The 22,991-nt window shown below is 40.4% G+C and overlaps 1 protein-coding gene across 4 annotated transcripts in view; it reads left to right on the top strand.

Moving 5' to 3' along the window:
* GBF1 (golgi brefeldin A resistant guanine nucleotide exchange factor 1) overlaps positions 1-22,991 on the top strand; it is a 104,100-nt gene that overhangs the window by 57,049 nt on the left and 24,060 nt on the right. For 2 of the 4 annotated variants that reach the window (XM_026851041.1, XM_026851042.1), the window contains exons 4-16: positions 4,069-4,187; positions 4,784-4,892; positions 5,254-5,314; positions 7,012-7,066; positions 9,932-9,967; positions 15,761-15,896; positions 18,158-18,387; positions 19,326-19,494; positions 19,678-19,889; positions 20,571-20,669; positions 21,086-21,280; positions 21,671-21,857; positions 22,290-22,430. In XM_026851041.1, the coding sequence (XP_026706842.1) occupies positions 4,069-4,187; positions 4,784-4,892; positions 5,254-5,314; positions 7,012-7,066; positions 9,932-9,967; positions 15,761-15,896; positions 18,158-18,387; positions 19,326-19,494; positions 19,678-19,889; positions 20,571-20,669; positions 21,086-21,280; positions 21,671-21,857; positions 22,290-22,430 (1,749 nt within the window). The remainder of the gene's footprint in view (positions 1-4,068; positions 4,188-4,783; positions 4,893-5,253; positions 5,315-7,011; positions 7,067-9,931; positions 9,968-15,760; positions 15,897-18,157; positions 18,388-19,325; positions 19,495-19,677; positions 19,890-20,570; positions 20,670-21,085; positions 21,281-21,670; positions 21,858-22,289; positions 22,431-22,991) is intronic. The other 2 variants (XM_026851043.1, XM_026851044.1) reach the window with 1 other exon arrangement.

A 22,991-nucleotide genomic window follows, 5' to 3' on the forward strand; every position in this document is an offset into this window, starting at 1 on the left:
TATTGTGTATAATTTAAAGTGGCAAAAAATAACTAAAATTTTGCAATGTTGATGTCACTTCATAGTACAATAAAGAAATCTTAATAAATAAGCCTGTAAAATATGTCCCTCTGACGGAGTAAGCAATAATGCAAAATATGTTTGTTTCAACATAAAATGAGGGATGAACTCTTCTTCTGGGCTTTTATGATCCTGGTGGGATCAGAACATCAGGCTGGTGTCACATGTCTAGGCAAATGTCTGCACAGACAGCTGTGTACAAATACATGATTTGAACACATGAAAAAAATGTGGTTTAAGAAGTTGTAGTCTTTTAGCTACTAGCTACTTGTTATTTAGAATATTCATTAGGTCACTTGAGGAAGGACACATCCCTGTAACTGTTGGTGATTGTGTATCTGTAGCAGACGGTGGAAAAGACCCTCTGCCTGGCTTTTGTTGTGGAGCAGAACCTGTAATCTAAGACCTCTGTTGCTGCTTCAGGTGACTTTCACAGTAGCCTTGTCCTTTGTGCTGCTCCAGATACCAGTGAGGCTGGGATTAGTGGTTCTGGTTGAACATCTGGCTAGGCTTGTGTTGTTAAATTAAAGCTTTTTGGCCATATATTTCTCTTTGTAATATAAGACTAAAGATATCCTAAAGACTGTTTGCTTAAAGATAGGAAAAGCTTAAAACTGTCCTTTATATATGAATCATTTAAAACTGTACATCACAGAAAAGGAAGGACTCCAGCATAATCACAGTGGGGAAATTTCATTGTGGCTGATAATTTTGGTGCATTTTGGGGCTGTATAATGACAGGTGAAACCAGTACTCTTCAAAAGCATTGTTAGCTGTGTCTGTTCTGTGAGTGGATGGCTTTTGCTGTACACACTGATTCAAAGACCAGTGGTCTTGAAAGGACGAAACTCCTCTGATAATTATCTTTGTTTGAAACAACTTTCCTTTCCTATTTCCAAAGCATTTAATTGCTAATCCTTGTCCTTGTTCTTCTTATGCTGTCACATGTCGGCAGGTGGTTATCTGTCTAGTTTTCAGGCCAATATTGCTGAAGGGTGTGTTTTAAAACCAGTTAGAAAAGAATAATTCTTGAGTAGCCTTTGAGACTTCTATCTCTAGTGGTCTGTATTGCAAAAATCTGTTCTGAGATTGTTGGATGCAGCAGTTCGCTAATTGTATAGCATGGAATCACAGCTCAGTTAAATAAAATTACTTGATATCCACCATGTGTGTGTTTCAGTAGGAATAGGTAGCCTTACAGAGATTATCCTCTGCTCTGAAATCAGTGCTACTGTTTCAGGAATTAGAGTTGATAAATTAGGTAGTAATTTTGACAGTACAAGAAAACTCTGCAACAGTACTAAACTCCCATTGATTTTTATCCCTCAGATCAGTTACTTTCTTACTCAGCAGTTTTGTACTAGCTAGCTGCAAGCCTTTTTGATGAGCTCAACCTTAGCTATAGGAAGACTAGCAGCTGCATTTCAGAACTGTATTTTTTGTCTTTTCCTCAGAAAAGGTATGTGCTCTGTTATTGCAGTGTGTCCACAGCAGCTTCTGGTTCCATTTCTAAAGTTAACTTTCTGTGGTGTTCCTGAAAACTACGTACCTGTAAGAGAGCAGCTGTTGCTCATCTTCCAGTGAGAGGGCTTGCTGTTTGGGGAGCTTAAAGCTTGTTCTCCCCTCTACCTTCTCTGTCTCCTTGAGTTGGTTTAGTTCCATTAAAAGCATTACTGAGCAGGCTTCTGGCTTTCCTGGATTTCCTTGATGGTTGAGAGCCTGGATTTTCTGCTTTCTGCTTATTCTTTTGCCCACTTTTGTGAGAGTACACCCCATATGAAATAAATGAGTACATGAAGATGGGGTGTCCAGATCTTTGCATTGTAGGTGGCAATTTTCAGACATATTTTGCTTCACACAAACTTACTTTTGTTAGTGATTCTGAGCAGGCATTGACACATCTTTCTGTACTGTTTTCTCAGAAGGAAACAAAGAAGCAGGTTGATCTTTTGTGTATCTTGTTTCTGCAAAGTAGAAGTATCTGTGCTTCTAATTGAACTCAAGAGGCTTTATAAATTGACCTGAATTTGCAGAGCTGTTCCAGGGAGCCAGGACTGAAGTAGTCAGGCATGATGTGTGTTGGAAAAGAGGTGTGTTTATTACTGTTAGAGGTCAGAGCTAGAAGAGCAAAGCAGTAGTCAAATCTGTTAAAAGAAGCATATGCACAACTTCCTTGCATTTTTTTTTCTCACAGACTATCCATAGCTATGACTAAATATATCCCTAAGCCTAGAGCAACTCCCATCTACTGGAAGAGATGACATTGAAGTGAATCTCTGTGTTCTGCCTGTGGGAGACCTTTCTGCACCAAGTGGCTTTTTCCTCTTGATGCCTGCTTAGCAGCTTTATACTGTAGTTGTTGAGGTTGGTTAACAGTAATGCTAACGTAGGTGCTGGCACTGTAACACCACTGGTCTTTGACTGATTTAATTGAGGCAATTTAGAATGATCCTACATAACCATTGGTGGTTTAAGCTGTTATTTCTGTTTGTGAATAACAATGCATAGGGCACCAACCTACAGCTGGTTTTATTGCCACTGGTAGAAGAGTGGTAGCTTCTAACTGGATTATAAGCCGTTATTTGAAGGTACACGTAGAACTGCCTTTGATAGCCAGACCTCTTATCTAATGCTTCCCAGTCTCAGTTTGGTATTCTGTTCAGTGCTGCTGTTGAAGCAGGTAAAAATTACTGATTGGTCTTAGAACAGACTCCTTGATAGCTCAGTGAGGTTTGACTAGCAGACCAGGAAAGGAACTTGCTTTCAACTATGCAGGATTTTTGTGTGTGTGTCAGGACTATGTCAAAAGTAGGCAAGCTCTGCTTTTAATAGGGATGTGTAAGAGATGGCAAAAGCAAAGTGCTGTTCCTATGCAGATTTGTGGGAGTTGGAAGTACACTGATATTTCAGTTTTGTGCAACTATGAGAAGTTTCTTATCCTACAGCCCCTCAGAATCCCCACATCATTGTGGAGGCTGTTCTCTTTGGACCACAATAAGGACAGCTTTTTTTAAATGCCTAGAGCTTAGCCACTCCTAGGTGTGAACACAACTGGAGTCAAAGAGGCAGTCTGCAAACCTTCTCTGCAAAGTATACAAGGTCTTGCTTGGTTCCTCTGTCAGCTTCATTTTTGCTGGAGTTAGAGGCACCATTGCCAATTAATGAAGTATTAACTATTGTTTAGGTTGTCTCCTTTCTTTCCTAATGACTGTTTAGGTAGGAAGGTAACAAGATTCTTGCCCAGTGATGTATTTAAGTGAGAATGAAATCAAAGCCAGAGGCAGCTTCTCTGAAGCCACTGTAATGTGGCACAAGATACGGTTACTAGCAACAATCTTGTCCTAAACATTCTCTCAACTGCACCATTGTTTGTAGCTACAAAAGACTGAAATGGAGAGAAGGAGCCTTGATGAATGATTGAAGTGGGAGGCCTGCAACTCTGATATCTAAACTGTGATTGTGTCTGTCTGCTGTTTTCTCTGGGGAAAGCTACTGCTCCATTCCTTCCCCAGCTCCTGTTCCTTGGGAGGGATGTAGAACAAGACAGTTTTTCCTTCTCATTCTAGTAGAACTTGTTTGGCATTTTCTCCTTGTGGAGGTAAATTGGAGGTTCCCTGTGTTTAAAATCTATTTTCTCTTCATTCCCAAGGAGGAACTGAATGCTTATAACAACTGATTGTGCTATATTGTAGGAAACAGGACAGACTTACAAATTAACGTCTTAAAACATACAGAGCCAGTAAGAATTGACTTGTAGTTCTTTTCTTTCTTAGATTACATCCTTTCACAAATGTAAATAGAGTCTTGATAAAAGTCTTTCAGAAAGTTCTCAGTTTTGAAAACTTCCTGTTACTGGGAGGTGAGTTCTGCTCTTGTAGAGTCAACTCACTCAAGTCACACAAATTAAGGAAGCAGATGGCAACAAAGTATCTCTGTGTAGATGTCTCCCCTCAGAGGTGGTAGGCTGTAGGTGGCCTTTCCCTGTCATATTTTTATTCTGTTACTCAGATCCCAGCCATGAGGGCACAGCGGAGGGAATGGAGAATATGGCGGATGCTGTCACTCATGCCCGATTTGTGGGCACGGATCATGCGAGCGATGAGGTTGTCTTGATGAAAATCCTACAGGTAAGTGGAGAGAAATGGTAATTACCATAATGGTTGCTGCCTGTTGTGGAACATATCCTGTTACATGGAGATGAAGAGAAAGGAGCGATGTTTTGACTCTGTAGGAGCTTAGTGACAGACTTTCTTTTTAAACAGATGGCTCATATACCTGTGGTAAAAGCTTTTCCAAATGAAAATAATTAAAGCTTAAATGAAATTATTTTTAAATTAAGGGCTTGATAATGTGGTAGTGTCAATAATCCTACCTTGTGCATTGTCTGTGTTAGTGAGGGGTAAATTTTAAGCAAATGGAGCTCTCAGACATATTTTTGAGAAATTCTGTGTAGAGACCTATGAACTATATACCTCTTTGATCTATGTACTTTTGAGCAGATAGCCAGTTACTGAATTTAAATACTGGGTAGCATGCAGCATATCAGGCATCTTTTTGAAGTGGGAGATGGTTCTTTCTCTTAATCTGGCTCTTGAGCATTGTTTGAAATGACTCCTAGAAAACCCTTAGGTTTTCAGCTCATGGCAGTCTTTGAGGAAGCCAACCTTCTCTTGGAAATGCATGCAAGTCATTGTACTATGGGACATATTTGTGCTGTTTGCAGGTTTTGAGGACCTTGCTGCTCACTCCGGTGGGAGCCCACCTCACCAATGAATCCGTGTGTGAGATCATGCAGTCCTGTTTCCGCATATGCTTTGAAATGAGACTCAGCGGTAGGTTTGTTCATACTTCTGCAGTTAAGAAATGATCAGGTTTCCTCAGCATTAACTAGTTCCTTTGTAGAACATGCAGCTGTGGAAAGCTGCTGAGCTTTATATTATTGTGATTTTCTACAACTATATGGAAAGTTTGTTGGGAGTTCAATGTACAGCTTCTGACTGTTCTTTTTCCCCAGCTTTGTGGCGCCACCTTGTGATTATATTCCCATTTGCAGTAATACAGTGTTGGAGCTGGTTTTAATAAATTTGCCGTAATCTCTGTAAACAAGGCTCGGAGGGGAGTCTGCTTGAAGAAGCCTCTTGATAATATCACACTGAGTAATGACACCTGTGTTATTTGTTTTTGTCTTCGCAGAGTTATTGAGAAAATCTGCAGAGCACACTCTGGTCGACATGGTGCAGCTGCTCTTCACAAGGTAAACCTGCTTGTGTTTGCCTCGGCATTGCTGAGATGGCCCTCTAAGGACAGAAAGATTCCACATTTCCACTTAAGGGCCCTCAGAAAAATCATCCAAAATGGTCATTATTTAGAGGTGGAAGGGGATGAAGGATTTGGCACGTTTCTCTTGGGCTGACCCTGTCAGACTGCACAGAGACAGCGGTAGGGAAGGTTGCCTGGTATAAGGTGTCATTTGAGGAGAGATGGACAGCCAAGTAATGAAGAGCTTTAGGGTACGGAACCAGTTTGAGGATAGAATGCAAACTTCACTCCAAAAAGGGCAAAAAAAAGTGCTCTAAAAGATACAGCTCTCTTCAGAATAGAGAATAGTAAAGGTGTTGAATAGCCACATGTTGATTTCAAGCTGAGAGCTTTGACTTCACATATCAAAGAGAATTTTAAACTCATGAGATCATATGTCTTGGACAAATGTTCTGCCCTTTTCAGCACCCTTCAGGTAATTAAGATTACTTCTTTTAAATTCAAGTAAGTTATTTAACTTCAAACTGTTTCTTCAGATAGTGAAGTAATCATAGACTTTCTCTGGGTATTATAAAAAGGAAACATGCAGATACAGAAATACTTTTAGTAGGAAAGAATTGTAGTAGAACTGACAGCTTGTGAAACAGCTCTCATAATATTTTTTCCCCTATTGTCACATTCAGTTCCAGGGGGATTTCAGGTTTGGGTTTTTTTTTTTTCCCTCTGTGCACCCTGTGTCATGCAGTGCACTGAATGAATGCGGGGCAGAGAGAGAATCAATCTCTCCAAAGGGGAGAGAGCACATTACTTTTTCTCCAGAGCATATGTGAATTTTACTTAGTGCTTATTTATACACTTATTGTGTATCCTCTCCTCTGTCCTTCTTGGTAAGGCTTGGAGACACCATTACCATCTGTGCCTGTGGGCATTGGGATAGAGAAGCAAGGCAAAGACAGCAACTGCGGGGGTGGTTTAACCATCTTGCTTTCCAGAAAAAGAAACAGCCAAAGCTGTGCTGATGGCTTTTATCCCTTCAGCAAGCAAAGATAGAACTGTAGTAAAGAAACAAAAGGGAGAGCAGGGTGCTTGGAACTTGTAGAGCTGTACACATTTGTCATTTGGTAGCACAGGAAAGAACAGTCTACCTCCTTTACTTTTGAGACGGGGGCTACTTAGCTCAAAGCATTCAGCTTAAACTTAGATCCACTGTGCACCGTAATTGTGTTTATATGATGCAGAATAGAGGATAACTACTGGGGTTTCTACGAAGTTAATGAAAAGGGTTGCATGACTAGTAATATGTACATTGCAAGAGTCCTGGTGTGGATGACACTCTGGCTCAGCAGCTGTTTTTAGCGTCAGATAAACCTGTTTTGAACCAACCTAATTAGTCCACTGCTGAGAACATACACTGAATGAAAAGAAACTGTGCTTACATGACCATTAACAATGAAAATCAATATAGCAAAACTGTCATTAGCAGTAATAGCATGCAAAGAATCTCTCATCTATACTTGTGTTTTTTCCCTCAGCAGATTTTGTCAGGAAAAAAAGTGAAGAGCATCTCTTTTTGTGGAGAAAACCTAATTTTGGTTTTCTAGTATCTGCAGCATGACTGGAAAGACCAGTCTATTTTCTCCCATTGTTAACCCAAGAAAGCTTATGTGTTTTGGCTTGTTCTTTGTCTTTCAGGTTGCCTCAGTTTAAAGAAGAGCCTAAAAGCTACATGGGAACAAACATGAAGAAGGTAAGACTAAGCACTGTGTTGGCTGTTCCACTCTTGTCTCAGGCTTGTGCTCATTTCTATATTGTTTGTTCACACTTGTGTTTCTTCATTCTTGCAAGTCCCTAGTTCACTGAAAGAGCATGTTTAACTGCATACATGGGCAAAGCTTCAATAATTCTGGGGGATTAAGCCCACGTAGTCATAGTGAATCTTGTTAATGATTCTGCTGCTTAGGTGAGTCAGTCTGGATTCTGGGAACAGCCATCAGCTGCTGTGGGTTAGAAAACCCCAGCAAGTTATCAACCTGGATGGTGACGTCATCTGATCGTTTACTGTCTTCTGCTCTCTCTCCAGCTTCTATATCATCTTTTTTCATTCACTACAGGTCTAATACTGAGCTCTTGGGATGTATTTGTCCAGTTCTCCCTATGTAGAAAGGAAACTTTGAGGCTGGTGAAACAGCATGAAAGCATTAGGAAATTGTGCTATTGTAGAAAAAGCTTTGGTGGCTCTTAGAAGGAGCAGCATTCTGTAGCGAAAACCTTAGTTCACACTGGCAATGCCATTTCTATTAGTCAAATCAAAGTAAACTATTATTCTTCTCCCTTCCCCTAAATGCACAGTTTTCTGAGAATGAAAGGTCTGGGTTTGTTCAACACCACCATCTCCCTCTATACAATGGGGTTTTAGCAGCTGGATTCAATATGGCAAACAACATAAATGTGACCTTTATGTGATTATTAATGTAATAATTTCTTAGGGGAGATCCACCTGAGGAACTCCATATATACTTCTATACCTATATATTCTTTATACTTCATACAGAGAATGTCAGTAAAGATACAGGATTCTACTGTTGAGAGCAACAGGATGGGAAGAAGAGTGCTAGAGAAGAAATAACCAACTTTGAATTCAGGCTGAATATGCTATTCATAACAGTAGAACTTCCACTCTTGTTGTTTTTAATGATTTGAGAAAAGTGGCAGCATCACGTAATAATACATTTCAGAGCTAGTATAGCAGTGTTTTGACAGACTGAATGCTTATTTGTAGGAGTCTGAAACTAGCTTAAGGCTTTACTACTTTTGTGTAGTAACCTAATGACTGCTTGTTTCCATTGCTGTGGGAGAAGAGTGGAAAGATTTGTGATGATGGTAGGCTGGTATAAGGAAAGCTAAAAGATACCAGGCTAATCTACTGCAGGTATCAGAACTTGTCATGGCATATGTACAGAAAGTGTAAAGTGAAGGTGAATTTGAATTTAGGAAGGCTACCTTTATCAAGTGATGGCTGCTCCCAGCTCGGTAAAGTGATGCTCTGTCTTGTGTCTGATCTGTGCAGTTACCTTGTACTGTCTCTTTGCTGTGCATGCCCAGAGTCTGCCCTGAAGCCTTGCATTCTGCCAGGTTATTCTTCTCTTTGGTTTTATTTTGCTTTGTTTAAACCATGCATTTGCCTGTTTTTCACAGATCTCTTCATGTCTCCTCAACAAACTGGAGCTAAGTAGTGGGGAACAGCTCAAAGCCCTGAACCAATTAGATAGAGTATTGCTCTTTAAGAACCTGAAGGTCTCTCTCTCCGTTCTCCCTTCTTACCTTACTCCCCTCTTCCTTCTCTTGTAAACACTACTTGAGAGATAGTTACATTGTGTGTAGCAAATCTCCCTCCACTCATTTGACACAGCATGGCTTTTGGGGACAGTGCATGCAGCAGTTGCTTTCCAGTGTTGTGGCTGCAGCTGAGGCAGACCTGGGAGGGAGTGACCCTTGTTTCACTGCAGCATTCAGTGTCTTGGTGAGTGCCACCTAAGACACCATCACAGCATCCTCTGAAGGGAAAGGGACTGAGAGGGTATGGGTAAGGTCTGAGTCCTCTACGATAGTGAAAAACTGAAGAAAATAAACATTAAAAATGTAGATTGCTCTGAAGGTTCAAGTGTTGTGTGTCCTAGCTATTGATCTTGGTTATAGACATAGCAACATACCTGAGGAGTCTTGACCCAGCATGCCTTAAACAGTTTTATTCAAGGTGCATCTCTGAGCTTTGTTGCTTGGTACAGGGCCACCGAGTTCAATGCTCTCTAAAGTTTTTCTGAAAGATACTGCTGCACCTTTTCAACATCTTCAGCCATGTTCCTGCTGAAATGAAATATGGTTCCCAGCACAGTATTTGCTAATGGGGTATGAGTAGGGCTGAACTGAATTATGAAATGTGTTAGTCCCTGATAGTTCGCCTGGATAATACTTGTAAAGAAATATTTTAGGCCTGCAGGTTGTTGGTTCTGGACCCATTGTAGAAACCCTGAGAAACTAGCTTAGATGGGACCCTTCTCAGTTTTCCATGTCAGTTCATAAACTTAATGTAGTTTTAGGTCTTGTCTGCCATTAGTGCTATTTGATGATGATTTAGAGATGTTTGCCATTCTTTGCCTGTGTCTATGGTCAGTGTAGTTTGGAAAGATGGTGGCTGGAGACTCACAGATTTATGCAGAGTTACACAGAAGAAAAGACTAAGAAATGTTTCCTTTTGCAGTAGAAAGTGTTGTAGATAAACATTGGGTTTTGCAGTGGGAGTCAGGAGAACCTAAATCTAAGTTTTCACAGATTTTGGGGGTGGATTATGTTCATAGTTGCCTAGCATGAATAAATACATTTCACCAGATAAACTTTATTAGTTGTTGCAGTACAGGCAGGTAGGTAAATGAGATGACTGAACTGCCTCTGTGTCTCCAGGATTTGGATCGTGGACTGCGTTCTCTCTGCATGCTTTTGTGTCTTGAACGCTACTTGGTGTGCTGACCAGTTCCATGCTGCATCTAGAATGAGCTCATGTTTTAGTATAATTGCTTTAGTTACTAATCACTGGCCCCTGCCCTTTTCTCTTGAGGCTTACAGTATCTTATGGAAAAACAAACGAGTGCAGGTAAGGTGGCTTGTAGAAAAAAGAGATCTCACAGACCCTTTAAAAAGAATCTTGTAGTATCACAGTTTTCTTCACCTTCTTAGACCTTAGCTGGAGTTTTATTGTTAAAACCTCATCTATCAAAGGAAGCATTTGGAGTCTTGTAATTTCTTTTTTTTCTTCTACAATTTTGTGTACACATTTCTTTATGCAAAGGTAACTCGGATAAATGTATTGGGATCTGTACTGAGTTCCGGGATGAAGGAACAGTAGCTCTGAGCTCCCTCTCTACTCTGATTTTTAAAGAATGTTTTTTAAATACTAACTTCAGGTACTTTTACTATGGGAAGTGCAGGCTTAATCTAATCTGAAGGACATTAGAAAATTAATGGGACTATAATATCACTGAGCATTGGAGAGGGAAGGAGAGTTTTAGATAATGTTTAAAATTCAGGATATTTTAGCGATCTATTGAATACCATTTATTTGGAGCATTTAGTCAAGAAGGCAACCTTAGGCTTAAAATCTCAGCCTGTTAACATGCAATGAAGCTTTCTAGTGAAATCAGGAAATGCCTTTGTATTGAAGGTAAAAACAAGCATTAGAAATAGTTCCTTTAGTCAAAGAACAACTGTGCAAGGTTGTTTTTTATGTTTTTATGCTAACATAAAAAGCAAGAAGTCATGGGATTGTTACCTTCTAATTCAATGCAAAATACAGAATGAAAGATGTTACTTTGCTGTCCTTTGATACATGTATTGTTTTAGAATTCCCAACATAAAGCCCCTTGACACTGGTGAAACATTCCTATTAAGCATTTCTGTTTGCTTCTGCAATTTTTTCAAGCTATACAATTGTCACTGTAGTTTGCTATCTCTTATTTATAGATGATAGCAAAAGAAAAAAAAAAAGGGGGGGGGGAGGCAGGAAAATTATATGGGAGGTAGTCCTAGAAGGTAATTCTAATTAAAGGATACTTGTTTGTGTAGAATGTTGAATACTGGATGTTACAAGATGGAAAAGACCTACTCTGTAATCTCACCTGTCAAACTGTCATTTAAAAAGAGCCCAGCACCAAACCCCAAACAAACAAAACAACAAAAAACCACAAATAAACTTAGATTCTTGTCTGAATGATTTATACTTTGGTTAAATGTTTGGGATGCTACAAAAAGCAACTGAATCTTGTTGTTTGACTGACTAAATGGTTTACCATCCCTATGAAGCTGTTGTGAATCAGTCTCTGAAAGATGACACAGGTTCATCAAAATTATGAAAGACGGGCATATGTCTTACGAACCTCAAGAGGACAAATCTTGGAATTAATGCTGAGTACAGGACAATCACTAAAAATTGGTATTGTCTCTGAGGAAAAGTGCTTTTTAGAAAGGGCTACTGTTGAACTGAGATGGTATTTGATGTTGTATGAAAGGGGATGTCAAAAATAGTAATAAAATCGACAGCTTGAACCTTCTGATAGGATGGTTCTAAAGTTACCTGTTTCTAAGGAGCATGATTGAAGGTAAAAGGAAGGGGACAATATGGTTAGCTGATAGCAATATCTTGGATTCATTTTACTAATTCAGTTCTGTGCACCCCACCCCCATTTTTATGAGTAAATTTTTACCTGGCAAATCATGTCAACAGGATATAGTAGCTAGAAACAAAGTCTGTTATTTGAAACTATATGAAACAGACTTTCTTGGGTTTAACACATGGTGCTTCCAGGTTTACTTCCTACTTGAAGCAGTTTGGTGCAATGAACCTGTATGAACCTGTACTGGGTTTGTGTGGAAGGTTTTGGTAGCAGGGGAGCTCCAGTGCTGGCTTCTGTGAGAAGCTGCTAGAAGCTACCCCCATGTCCGATGGAGCCAATGCCATCCAGCTCCAAGACAGACCTACCACTGGCCAAGGCCAAGCTCATCAGTGATGGTGGTAGCACTTCTGGAATGACATATTTAAGAAATGAGAAAAAAAACCCTGCACAACTGCAGCCAGAGAGAGGAGTGAGAATATGTGAGAGAAACACCTCTGCAGACACCAGGGTCAGTGAAAAAGAAGTGGGAGGAGGTTCTCCAGGCACTGGAGCAGTGATTCCCCTGCAGCCTGTGGTGAGGCAGGCTGTGACCCTGCAGTCCATGGAGGTTAACAGTGGAGCAGATCTCCACCTGCAGCCTATGGAGGACTCTGCATCAGAGCAGGTGGATGCCTGAAGGAGGCTGACCCTGTGGGAAGCCCATGCTGGAGCCAGGCTCCTGGCAGGATTTGTGACCCCATGAGGGACCCACATTGGAACAGTCTATTCATGAAGGACTGCACCCCATGGAAGGGACCAACACTGGGGCAGTTTATGAAGAACTGTACTCCTTCGGAAGGACTCATGTTGGAAAAGTTTGTAGAGGACTGTCTCCCATGGGAGGGACCCCATACTGAAGCAAGGTGTGAGGGACTCATCCTCTTGAGGAGGAAGGAGTGGCAGAAACAACAGGTGATGAACTCACCACACTCCCCATTCCTCATCCCCCTGTGCCACAGGGGGGAAGGAGGTAGAGAACTCAGGAGTAAAGTTAAGCCTAGGAAGAAGGGATGGTGGGGGAAGGTGTTTCAGGATTTAGTTTTTATTTTTTCATTATCCTACTCTGATTTGATTGGTGATAAACTAATTTCACCAAGTCATCTGTTTTGCCTGTGACAGTAGTTGCTGAGTGATTTCTCCCTGTCCTTATCTCAACCTGTGAACTTTTTGTTAAATATTTTCTCTCCCTTGTCCCTTTGAGGAGGGAGAGTGATAGAGCAACTTTGTTGGGCACTTGGCATCCAGCGAGGGTCAACCCACCACAGAACCATAAGTCTTTGTATTATGGTTACTGAAAAGGGAGAAAAAATAAATATGGCTATTTCTAGAATAGTTGGTAGGTAAAGTAAAACTGCCTGGTCTAATTAGAAGTTTACGCCTTTAATGAAATGAAAGGGGAAGGTAATAGAGGTGAAACATTAGGAATTGACAGTAATGAAAGGTAACACACATCAGTGTTATTTCAGTCACTGAGAAAGTTATAGAAGGAATCCTCTTGGGGTCTATCATAAGTCATATGAAGCACGTGATTGGTAAAGCCAGCACAGATTCACCAAGGACAAATTGTTCTTGACAGACCTCATCATCTTCTATGACAGAGTAACCTGCTGGGTTGATGTGGGACAAGCAGTGGTCACTGGCTACCTGGATTTCTCCAAGGCTTTTGATATGGTTCCCCACAGCCTCCTCCTAGAGAAACTGATGCATTACGGTCTAGGCAAGTGATCCATGTGGTGGGTGGGGAACTGGCTGACAGGCCCCACCCAGAGAGTGGTGTTAAACAGCTCTTTTTCAAACTGGCAGCCTGTCACAAGTGGGGTCCCCCAGGAATGGATATTAGGACCATCACTGTTTAATATCTTCATAGGTGATCTAGATGATGGGATCAAGTGTACCCTGATGAAGTTTGCTGATAATACCAAACTGAGTAGGGAAGTGGACGCTTTGGAAAAGAGAACCACCCTGCAGGAAGACCTGGATAGGCTGGAATACTGTGTTTGGTTTTGGTCCCTGATATATAAAAAAGATGTATGGGCTGGAGAGGGTCCAGAGGAGGGCCACAAAAATTATTAAAGGACTGGGAAGCCTGCCATGTGAGGAAAGGCTGGAAGAATTGGGTTTGTTCAGCCTTGAGAAGAGAAGAATTAGGGGAGACCTTATCACAATGTTCCAGTATTTAAAGGGTGGCTGCAAAGACGATGAAGACTCCCTTTTTACAAGGAGTCACATGGAAGAGACAAGGGGTAATGGGTGCAAGTTACTCCTGGGGAGATTCTGGTTCGACACGAGGGAAATTTTTCACAGTGAGAACCACCAGCCATTGAAATAATCTCCCCAGGGAAGTGGTGGATTCCCTAATATTGGATGCTTTTAAGATTCAGCTGGACAGGATGCTGGGCTGTCTTGTCTAGACCGTGCTTTTCCCAAGAATGGTTGGACCAGATGATACTTGAGGTCCCTTTCAATCTGATATTCTATGATTCTGTGATTTTACATAGCCCTATGAAGTAGTGAATAGGAAAGATAAGAGCACTGACCATTTTTACATGAAAGGATTGTGATCTATAAGCATTATAAAACATTTTGAAATCTACAGAATTTTATTTTTAGCTGTGTGCTTGTCACAAGTGCTTGACAGAAGCTGTGATTTAGAAGGAGATTCTTACTGCAAAATCTGGCAGAAATAACGAGCAAAGTAATTGAACCTGTTATTAATTAACAAGCTCAAGGAAACTGTAGCATAGCTAAAACTTGGGAATTAGTCATCAAACAAATAGAATTTGTGGTGTAAAGAAAAATTACACAAATCATTTACTGCACTGGGACATATTATTTTCACAGGCTTTGTTTAAATGAGAGAAATTACAGGCCATGTACAGAAAGTTAAAATTCTAACTGGAAAGAGGAAAGAGATGGAAAAACAGTAGCAGAACCTAGAAGGTTTATTGGCATTTAAGAACAGTAGTAGCTGGAAGGAGTCAAGTTGCAGAAAAAGGAAGAGACTAAAGAATATTGCTGTCTTCTAGAGAATTTAAATCTGATGCTAGGGATATAAGAAATAAGGAATATTATAGCCTAAAATATAACTTAACTGGGATAAATTTATGAAGAAGAATACAAAATAGGGATTGGTACTGAGTCTTGCTGAATGGTTTCCACTACATGTGAGGTATCTGTTCAGTGGTTAAATTTTCACCCCAAATTGTAGAGGTCTGACAGCATCAGAAAAGCTGACTGCAGTTACCAAACCCAAGAGTAAGTGAAATCCTGCACTTAGAGGCACTTAACTTTAGAAGAAAGTTTTTTTCAGGTCTGCCATTGTCAATTGTCCATGTGACTAAATATTGTTTTTAGAAGGTTCTACAGCATCTGTGTGTGCCTGCAATAACAGCACACTGCAGCTAGTGCCACACAGTCTGCATTGCTCCTGCTGTGGTTCCTGTTTGCCTGATCAAAGATCTGTATGAGAACTAAAAATAGGATCCTGGTCAAGAAGGATGTCAAGGGTTAGCTTAGAATTACATCTGAAGAGCAGTAATGACAGAAAGCAGGTGAAAGCAGAATATGGCTTGTTTCTAAACCACTAGGATGGTATTTGCAATGCATCATGTATTAGGAGTGAAGTGTTAGAGAAACAGTTGTTAATTGTGAAAAATATCTGGAGGAAAATGAACATGGTATTGCTATGAAGATGAAGAGTGAATTGAGGCAAGAGATACATGACAGAGCTGCAGGCTGCAGTGTGAGACTGGGTGCTCAGTCTTGCTTCTCAGCCTTCCTGTATAGATGGTGAAATTTTAATTCAACATCAAACCTGTCTATTACTTGCTTATATACTTTAATTGATGCCCTTTAGAAGTCTGGAAACATTGGCAAAAGTGAAGAGATTTGAGATGTACCTGTAGGTCTAAAAGAATTCTTTATCCTAATGCAAGTCTAGGAGGTGTTGCTAGGGAAGAGGGTGCTGTGGTAATTGAACTCTTAAGTATATATTATAGCAGAGTAACTACAGTAAATTTTCACTTGATTCAGGCATGGAGTGTTGGCTAATAAGCTGGTAGTGGGGAGTCAGGGACTGTTTTGCATGATTTTGAGGTGCTGATTAATTTGTATGATATATTAAAGTGCTGTTGCCTGATTTTGAGGGTTTTGAGACAGCCTTTGGGGTTTGGCTTGTATAATCCATTGTGCTATGTGATTTTGCTGTACTGATATTCTTAATGATTACTGATTTTCAGTTGAAAATGAGAGCTGGAGGAATGAGTGAATCATCAAAATGGAAAAAGCAGAAGAGATCACCAAGGCCTCCTCGACATGTAACTAAGGTCTCTCCTGGGACAGAACCACCAGCAGCTAATGCTAGTAACACCACAGGTAAGTTGAAATCTGTTTCCAGAGACCAGACAGCATCTATTCTAGAGCTCTTTTGGAATCTGTCTTTATTGCATATCTCTTAACATGTTGTTTTGCATTAGATTTTTTAAATATTATTTCTCAGTGACTATAGCAATAAAACATATCATAGCTTTTCAGGTCCATGAGAGAGTTTGAAGGAGATGAAGTACATATTGGTGGAGGAAAGCATGGTCCTGTAGTTAACTTGACAGCATTTCTCTGCCTTATGAGGTAGTTTGTACAAAAGGGAATGGGGACCTGGAGAGGTGGCTGAGGTTATAGGCAGCCGTGTGGTGCACAGGAGTTGGAGGGTGCAGCAGATACATGGAAGAGATTTAAAACAAGAACACTGGCAAGAGGAGAGCTAAGGGGAATGGAACTGGGGAGGTCTCCTGCAGCAGGAGACTGCTGACTTAAGTAACATATTCTTTCTTGTGTTCCTGAAGGATGTGCTCAAGGCTGCAGATGTGGTGATAGTGAGGGAAGAGCAACGTGTGGCGGGTGAAAATACACAGGTGGAACGGAGGGATGTGCAGAAACTTAGGGATCAAGGATGGGTGAATGAACAGATCTCTCTCTACAGATGTAAAGATTGAAAGCGTGTACCAGCAGTCCATGAAATCTGAATAAAAGGCTACGCTTATTAAGGGACAGGGAAACATGGGGTGCACTTACAACTGTTATGGGGAGAATAAAGGCATTGATATGGTAAAAAGGCATGAAGAGTTACTAAGGAAAGAAGTAGACAGGACAGCAAAAGTACCTGAAGGGGAATTGTGCATGGGAAACTAATGGGCATACGCATAAATCCTTTTTCACATGCTTTGATTCAGCCTGCAGAAGTGATACGGTATGTGACTAGTGCTGTGAGCTCAAGAGTGTAATGTGGGGGTGGCTTTCTTATCCTGTTGTTGTATAGGAATAGACTAAACAGTTATAACTGGTTTTAAGCTCTCCTCTGGATAAGTGAGTCCCTCTGGCTGCAAAGTACTCTGTGCTCTCAACATTTTGGTGGCTCAGACATAAACATTAACAGTGAAAGGAAGCAGACAGGAAAATAGAAACAACAGCTGTGTAAAATACCTAGTTCTAACACTTAGTGTCACAGGAAACTATTTGGTGTAGTGTGAACGATCCCAAATATGTTTCTACAAAACAGAATGATTGATGAAAATCAAATTGTATATAACTTGGAACATCCATCCAGATGAGAACTTACCTCTACATAAATCATCATTATATTTAAATTTCCAAATAGGTATTAAATTCTATTAAACAGCATTATAACTCCTGTAACATTTTAAAGAGAAAGTTGAATTGTGTTACAAAGCACATCATTAACTCTGACCTTGTGCTAGGTAATGTAATAATGGTGCTTTTTAGGCCAGAATCTTGGCTTAGCATGTGAAGAAGAAAAGATTGCAAATTTGATCATGTATTCAGTTACATTTCTTAAAAATCAAGTAATATCTTGTTACATAATTAAGACCTTTCCAAAAATCAAGCAAGCAATAAAACAGTACTGTACAAAACTATACACATTTCACATGTAAATTCTTAACAATTCTGGTTTGTGCAATTATTACTGTGCCCCACCATATATCTTTTTAAATATTTGTTTTACATTTTTTACATTCTCAGAACTGAGAGCTGCAAATATGTGGGTTCCTTCTAAAGGAAAACTTAAATTCTTGGAGCATCGTCTCATATTTAGAAAGAGTAAAAATCCTTCACTGCTGTTTCAGACCCATTTGAGTTCTATTGCAATTCCATTTGTTTAGGGAGAATTAAAGAAATAGGACTTGCCTTCCAATCAAGATAAAATACTCACTTTGAAAGAATAGTCATTCTAATTCTTGATGCAAGTCTTTAAAGTGGTTATGCTGTTGTATCAAAGAGTAAAGTACACTTTTCAGACTATTTTCATATTCCTTCTTAATTATATAAACCCTCTGCACCCTTGAACTATGTGAATTACCTTATTTGCTGACTTGCCAGATTTCAACTATTGTGTTTTAATTTGGAGAACTGCTAGTATCTCACCTGTTCATCTATTTAATTCTTTAATATCTAGCAAAAGAGCTTAGTTTATCTACTATCTCTGCATTAATGCATAACTCTCTGAGATCATTTGTAGTATGAAGTAGTGATCAAAGTAATTCTTTGTTGCTGTATTAGTGTATGAATTTGTGGTTGAGGGTCAGAATAATACTGATCTTTTTGCTTCTGTTTCTCATCAGCAAATGGAGTTACTTTCATAGATGCTCCTTCTCCTAGCTCCTCTGGGAGCTCGGAAAATGTTTCATCTGTGGTCAGCCCTGCTACAGACAGTGGTTTGGAATTGTCCTCACAGACTACCTCCAAGGAAGACCTGACAGACTTGGAACAAGTTGCTTCTTTGGGACTTAATGCAGGAATGCCTTCCAGTGAGGCCAAAGTCACTGAAAATCAAAATCAGCCTGAACTCCAGGTACATGGATGTAACTGAGAAAGTACCAACTCCCAACATAATCAGTTTTTGGTTTAGCTCACTTACTCTCTTTCTGTTTCTTTCTTTGGTCATATATTTTATTTCAAGACTTAGGGTCAGAATAAAACATTCCTCAGTGTAAGTGATTTGTAAATTCACAAGCATTCAGTTTTTGTTTTCTCTTGAGACCATCCCCTTTGGCTCTGTAATTATAACTGTGTAGCCCAACAGTGCACCTGCATAGCTATTTGTACTCCTGCCAATGCCATTAACCTTAATTAAAGGAGAAATTGTTAGAGGGAAACACAGAGGAAGTCTGCAGAACTCATTTGATTGTCTTTACTGAACAATTTATTTGAGTTTCTAGAAATTCAGATGTTGATGTTTGTGCATGTGCATTGGTGTTGCTGTGAAGTATAACAAACCTGAATCAAGGCCTTTGTCAGTAAGTTTTCCTCCATGTTGTCTCCGCTTCCCCTTCAACATTAATACTGTTGAGAGGATGAATTAGAGCTACAGGTAACCTTTCAGAGCTGCAGATACTTTGAATGGTAAAAATGCTAAGAAGGCATAGATAGAAATAGTGTGCTGCAATTATGTAGCATTTAAAACCAATGAGCCAAATCCTAACCTCGGGGGCAGTAAGAATGATGGGTTATAGGAGTATCTTAAAAGTGAAGTCCTCAGTTCTGCAACCTGGAGTTTATGTAAAATAGATAAGAACTGGATGGAGATGAAAGGGTGGAGAGGACTGCAGATTATCTAGAGGCACTCTTTGCTATTAAATTTTGTTTTCCTGCTTCTCTTCCATTAGTGACCTGTGTAGTTTTAATAGTTCTGAATGAACATTGAACAAATAAGCCTTTCTTTTAACTTGTCTAATGCTTGTCAACTCTTGTTTTGCTTCTTTCATTCTCAAATGACTGTTATCAATGAAGAATGAAAGTCTGAGGGAGGAGAAGATCCAGTCAGCTTCTGTTGAGTCTATCCCTGAGGTCCTAGAGGAGTGCACATCTGTAGCAGAACATTCTGACTCTGCCTCAGTTCATGATATGGACTATGTAAATCCCCGAGGTGTACGTTTTACTCAGTCTTCCCAAAAAGAAGGTGAGAGGTGGGCAGTGTTGCTAAAGCCCTTCCTCCTTTCCACTACTCTATTTCACTTTCTGCTAAGAGGGTGATAAGCTCCTGTTCCTTAGTGGGTCTGTAACAATTTCATTTGTAACACTTGTTAGGCACCCCCAAAAAGCAAAAGCAAAATTAAGAGTGCTAATCTCTCTTTTTCCTTAGGGGCAGCACTGGTCCCATACGGGCTACCATGTATTAGAGAGCTGTTCCGCTTTCTTATCTCACTCACCAACCCTCATGACCGCCACAACTCAGAGGTGATGATCCACATGGGGCTGCAGCTGCTAACTGTTGCCCTGGAGTCAGCACCCATTGCAAACTGCCAGTCCCTCTTGGGACTTGTGAAGGAGGAGTTGTGCCGGCACCTATTTCAAGTGAGTCTGGCTTATGCTAGCATGGCATATGGCACCAGAGAGTCAGATATTAATTTGCATCAGAGTCTATTAGAATTTAGTATTATGAGGTTTGGCAGGTCACAGTCTTCAGATAAGCTCTCTGCTGCATTGCAAGGAGACTTCTGAATTGCACCAGTGAAACAGTGCTGTTGCAAAGTCAGAGAGGTGGTCATGTCCTGTTTTCTTTAGACCAGGCCCAAGAAGGATGAAGATGATTTGAATGAGTTGTTACTGTGGGATAACAGTATGTTTTGGTATAATTGGTTTTGAGGTAATTATGGATGCAAGTTACTATCTTAGTAGTAGGCAGAACCTTTGGAGTACCGAGCTATTAATTGCACAAGGGCCATCTCAGAGGCCTTTCTTCTCCCAGGTTCCCTCTTCACTAAGAGGGTCTGTGGACTTCGCAAAAGAACAAAACTGTAGTAGGAAAAGTGTTATCATAAGCAGAAGGGGATTAGCTATATTCGTCCTCACTAGCAAAAAGTGAGACCAGGAGGTTGAAAAAGGGATTGTTTTTTTGAATACCATTGCTATAGGAGGCAACTGTGTGGATCTCGGGGCTTTTGCAGGTGATGCCTGCAGTGCCACAGTACTGCTACTTATAGCACATGACTAGCCTTTGTAATTCTTAAAGGGTTTTTTTGTTTTTTTGTTCAGCTACTGAGTGTTGAACGTCTCAATCTATATGCAGCCTCCCTCAGGGTGTGCTTTCTTCTCTTTGAGACCATGAGAGAGCATCTGAAATTCCAGCTGGAGGTGAGATTTTGAGTATCATTTGGTGCCTAGTAATAGTTTATTTGGCTCCAGTTAAATGCATATAGCTAGGCAGTAAAATACAGTTTAAATATCAGTCTACCTTTGTACAAATGACACAGTGGGTTGCGGGTAGGTTGTGTAGGCCTTTTCTTGTGGGATAATAAAATGTCTTTGAGACTTGTATACTGCGCTGCCTGCCTTCGTACTGTTTTTTTTTTGAATGGTAGGTCCAGATACACTGAATGGTAGAACTATTTGAAAACTTTTTGCAATCTCTTTTAGAATTAGCCATCATTAAAGATGGAGTGTCATATGGAAAGATGAAGCTTAAATATATTTCTGTAGTCCTCAAAGCTGTTCACTGTCCTGCTTTCTTTTTTCTTTCCTTAAACTGAGCTGCCCTGTGTTTCTGCCAGATGTATGTCAAAAAGCTGATGGAAATCATCACTGTGGAAAACCCAAAGATGCCCTATGAAATGAAGGAGATGGCTTTGGAAGCCATTGTTCAGCTGTGGAGGATTCCAAGTTTCGTGACTGAGCTCTACATTAACTACGACTGTGACTACTACTGCGCCAACCTCTTCGAGGAGCTCACGAAGCTGCTCTCCAAGGTGCTGAGCCGCGGGCCGGGGGCTGCCGGCTGCAGCGGGCAGGGGAGGGAGAGGGAGCCACGGGGTGCCAAAGGGGCAGCCAGTAACTCAGAACTAGGGTAAGAGCAGATGCAGAGCTGAAGGAGTGGTCAAAAGATTCGGACTGAGTAGTCTGTAGAGATGAAGAAGGCCATTTAATATTTGAAAGCAGAAGGGAAAAAAATAGTCTTAGATAGCTTTAATAATGTCAGAGCAGATAAACTGTTAAGTATGTGGTAGAAAGCTTTGTGTGAAAATTTCAGGTGCTCTACTTTATGCTTTAGACTTCCCCAAGCTGTAGGGGAAACTTCCTTCCCCCACTATGGTGAGAGAGGCATGAAAGTTGACTAATACTTGCATTTTATTTTCTAGAATGCCTTCCCAGTTTCCGGACAGCTGTATACTGTCCATCTGCTCTCTCTGGAAGCATTGCTGACAGTGATAGATAGCACTGAGGTGCACTGCAAGGCCAAAGTGCTGAGTAATATACATCAGCAAGAAAAGGAAGTTGTCAAATCCAGACCAGAAACTATGAACAGCACCAAAGAGACAAGCAGTAGTAAGACTCCTTTCTTTGATGTTTTGATACTAACCTTAGTCCTGTGCTAAACTTGGCAGATCTCATTTTGGTAGCTGACATAGTAAGCTTCTTAAACATACGTTTTCAGTCTTCCTGTTGCATGTTTTATAACTACACACTGATGGTAATAACCTTGCTATTTGCAAAATTTACAGATAATTAACTGTGCCCCTCATGAAGCTTTATATAAAGGCCATGTCAAGACTGGCAGTCACTACAGAAAGATGGTATGCCATGGAATTCATATAGGCAAAATACTGAAGATACTGAGGAATCACAGTTACTGAGGCAAACTCCTTTGTATAAGCACATGTTCAGTTTAGAGTGGTTGGTTCATTATTTGTCTGTTACTAGCTTTTTCCTTGGCTTATGGATTTGTTTTTGTGGGGTTTTTGTTTTTCACTTCTACAGATAATGAGCGAGTACCCAGTGAGGGAAAATCTTCCAGTGCAGCCTCAGAGCCAACTGGAGCATGTCCTCCCACCAGTGGGTGCCTTATGGCTGACCATATAAAGGAGGGCTGCATGGAATTGGAAGGAGGAAGTGAGACAGGTAATAGTCTCCATGGTACCCTGGCATTCTGAGAGTGTATATTCTGAGAATGGTCCTGACATTTGTTGACTGGTCCTGCTATACTGTAGACCACTGTAGCTATTGTGTGTTCAGAATTAGAGTGAGGCATGTGCTGAATACTTGTTTATTGTATGTGTGATATATATGCCTACTAACTGTTGCATTTCTTCTGGGGAGGGGGTTAGATCTGGTGTGTCAGTTTGGGGCAAAAGCATGAAATTCATACTAGTGCTTACTATTTTTAAGGTAGTCAGGGGCTCTCCAGGGAATCAATAATCAATGTAGGAATCAATGTAGGTAGTCAAAATAACCAGAAAATTAAATCTTGTGGGTGTGTGAAATCGTCCAGGAGAAGAAGCTACTATGCAATTACACTGAAGATGATGTGGCTGAGAGGAATGTATTAATCAAATAGGAATGTGACTGCCATTTGCAGGGCAGCACACTGCAGCAAGACTCCATGACTTAAAGTTATGATAGAACACTATAGTGAGCTGAGTGCTACTCTGGGAATAGGTTTGACTGTAATGATGCTTTGTC

This window comes from Athene cunicularia, assembly GCF_003259725.1.
Source record: "Athene cunicularia isolate RWA chromosome 6 unlocalized genomic scaffold, athCun1 chr6_part1, whole genome shotgun sequence".
In the NCBI taxonomy this organism is placed as follows: domain Eukaryota; kingdom Metazoa; phylum Chordata; class Aves; order Strigiformes; family Strigidae; genus Athene; species Athene cunicularia.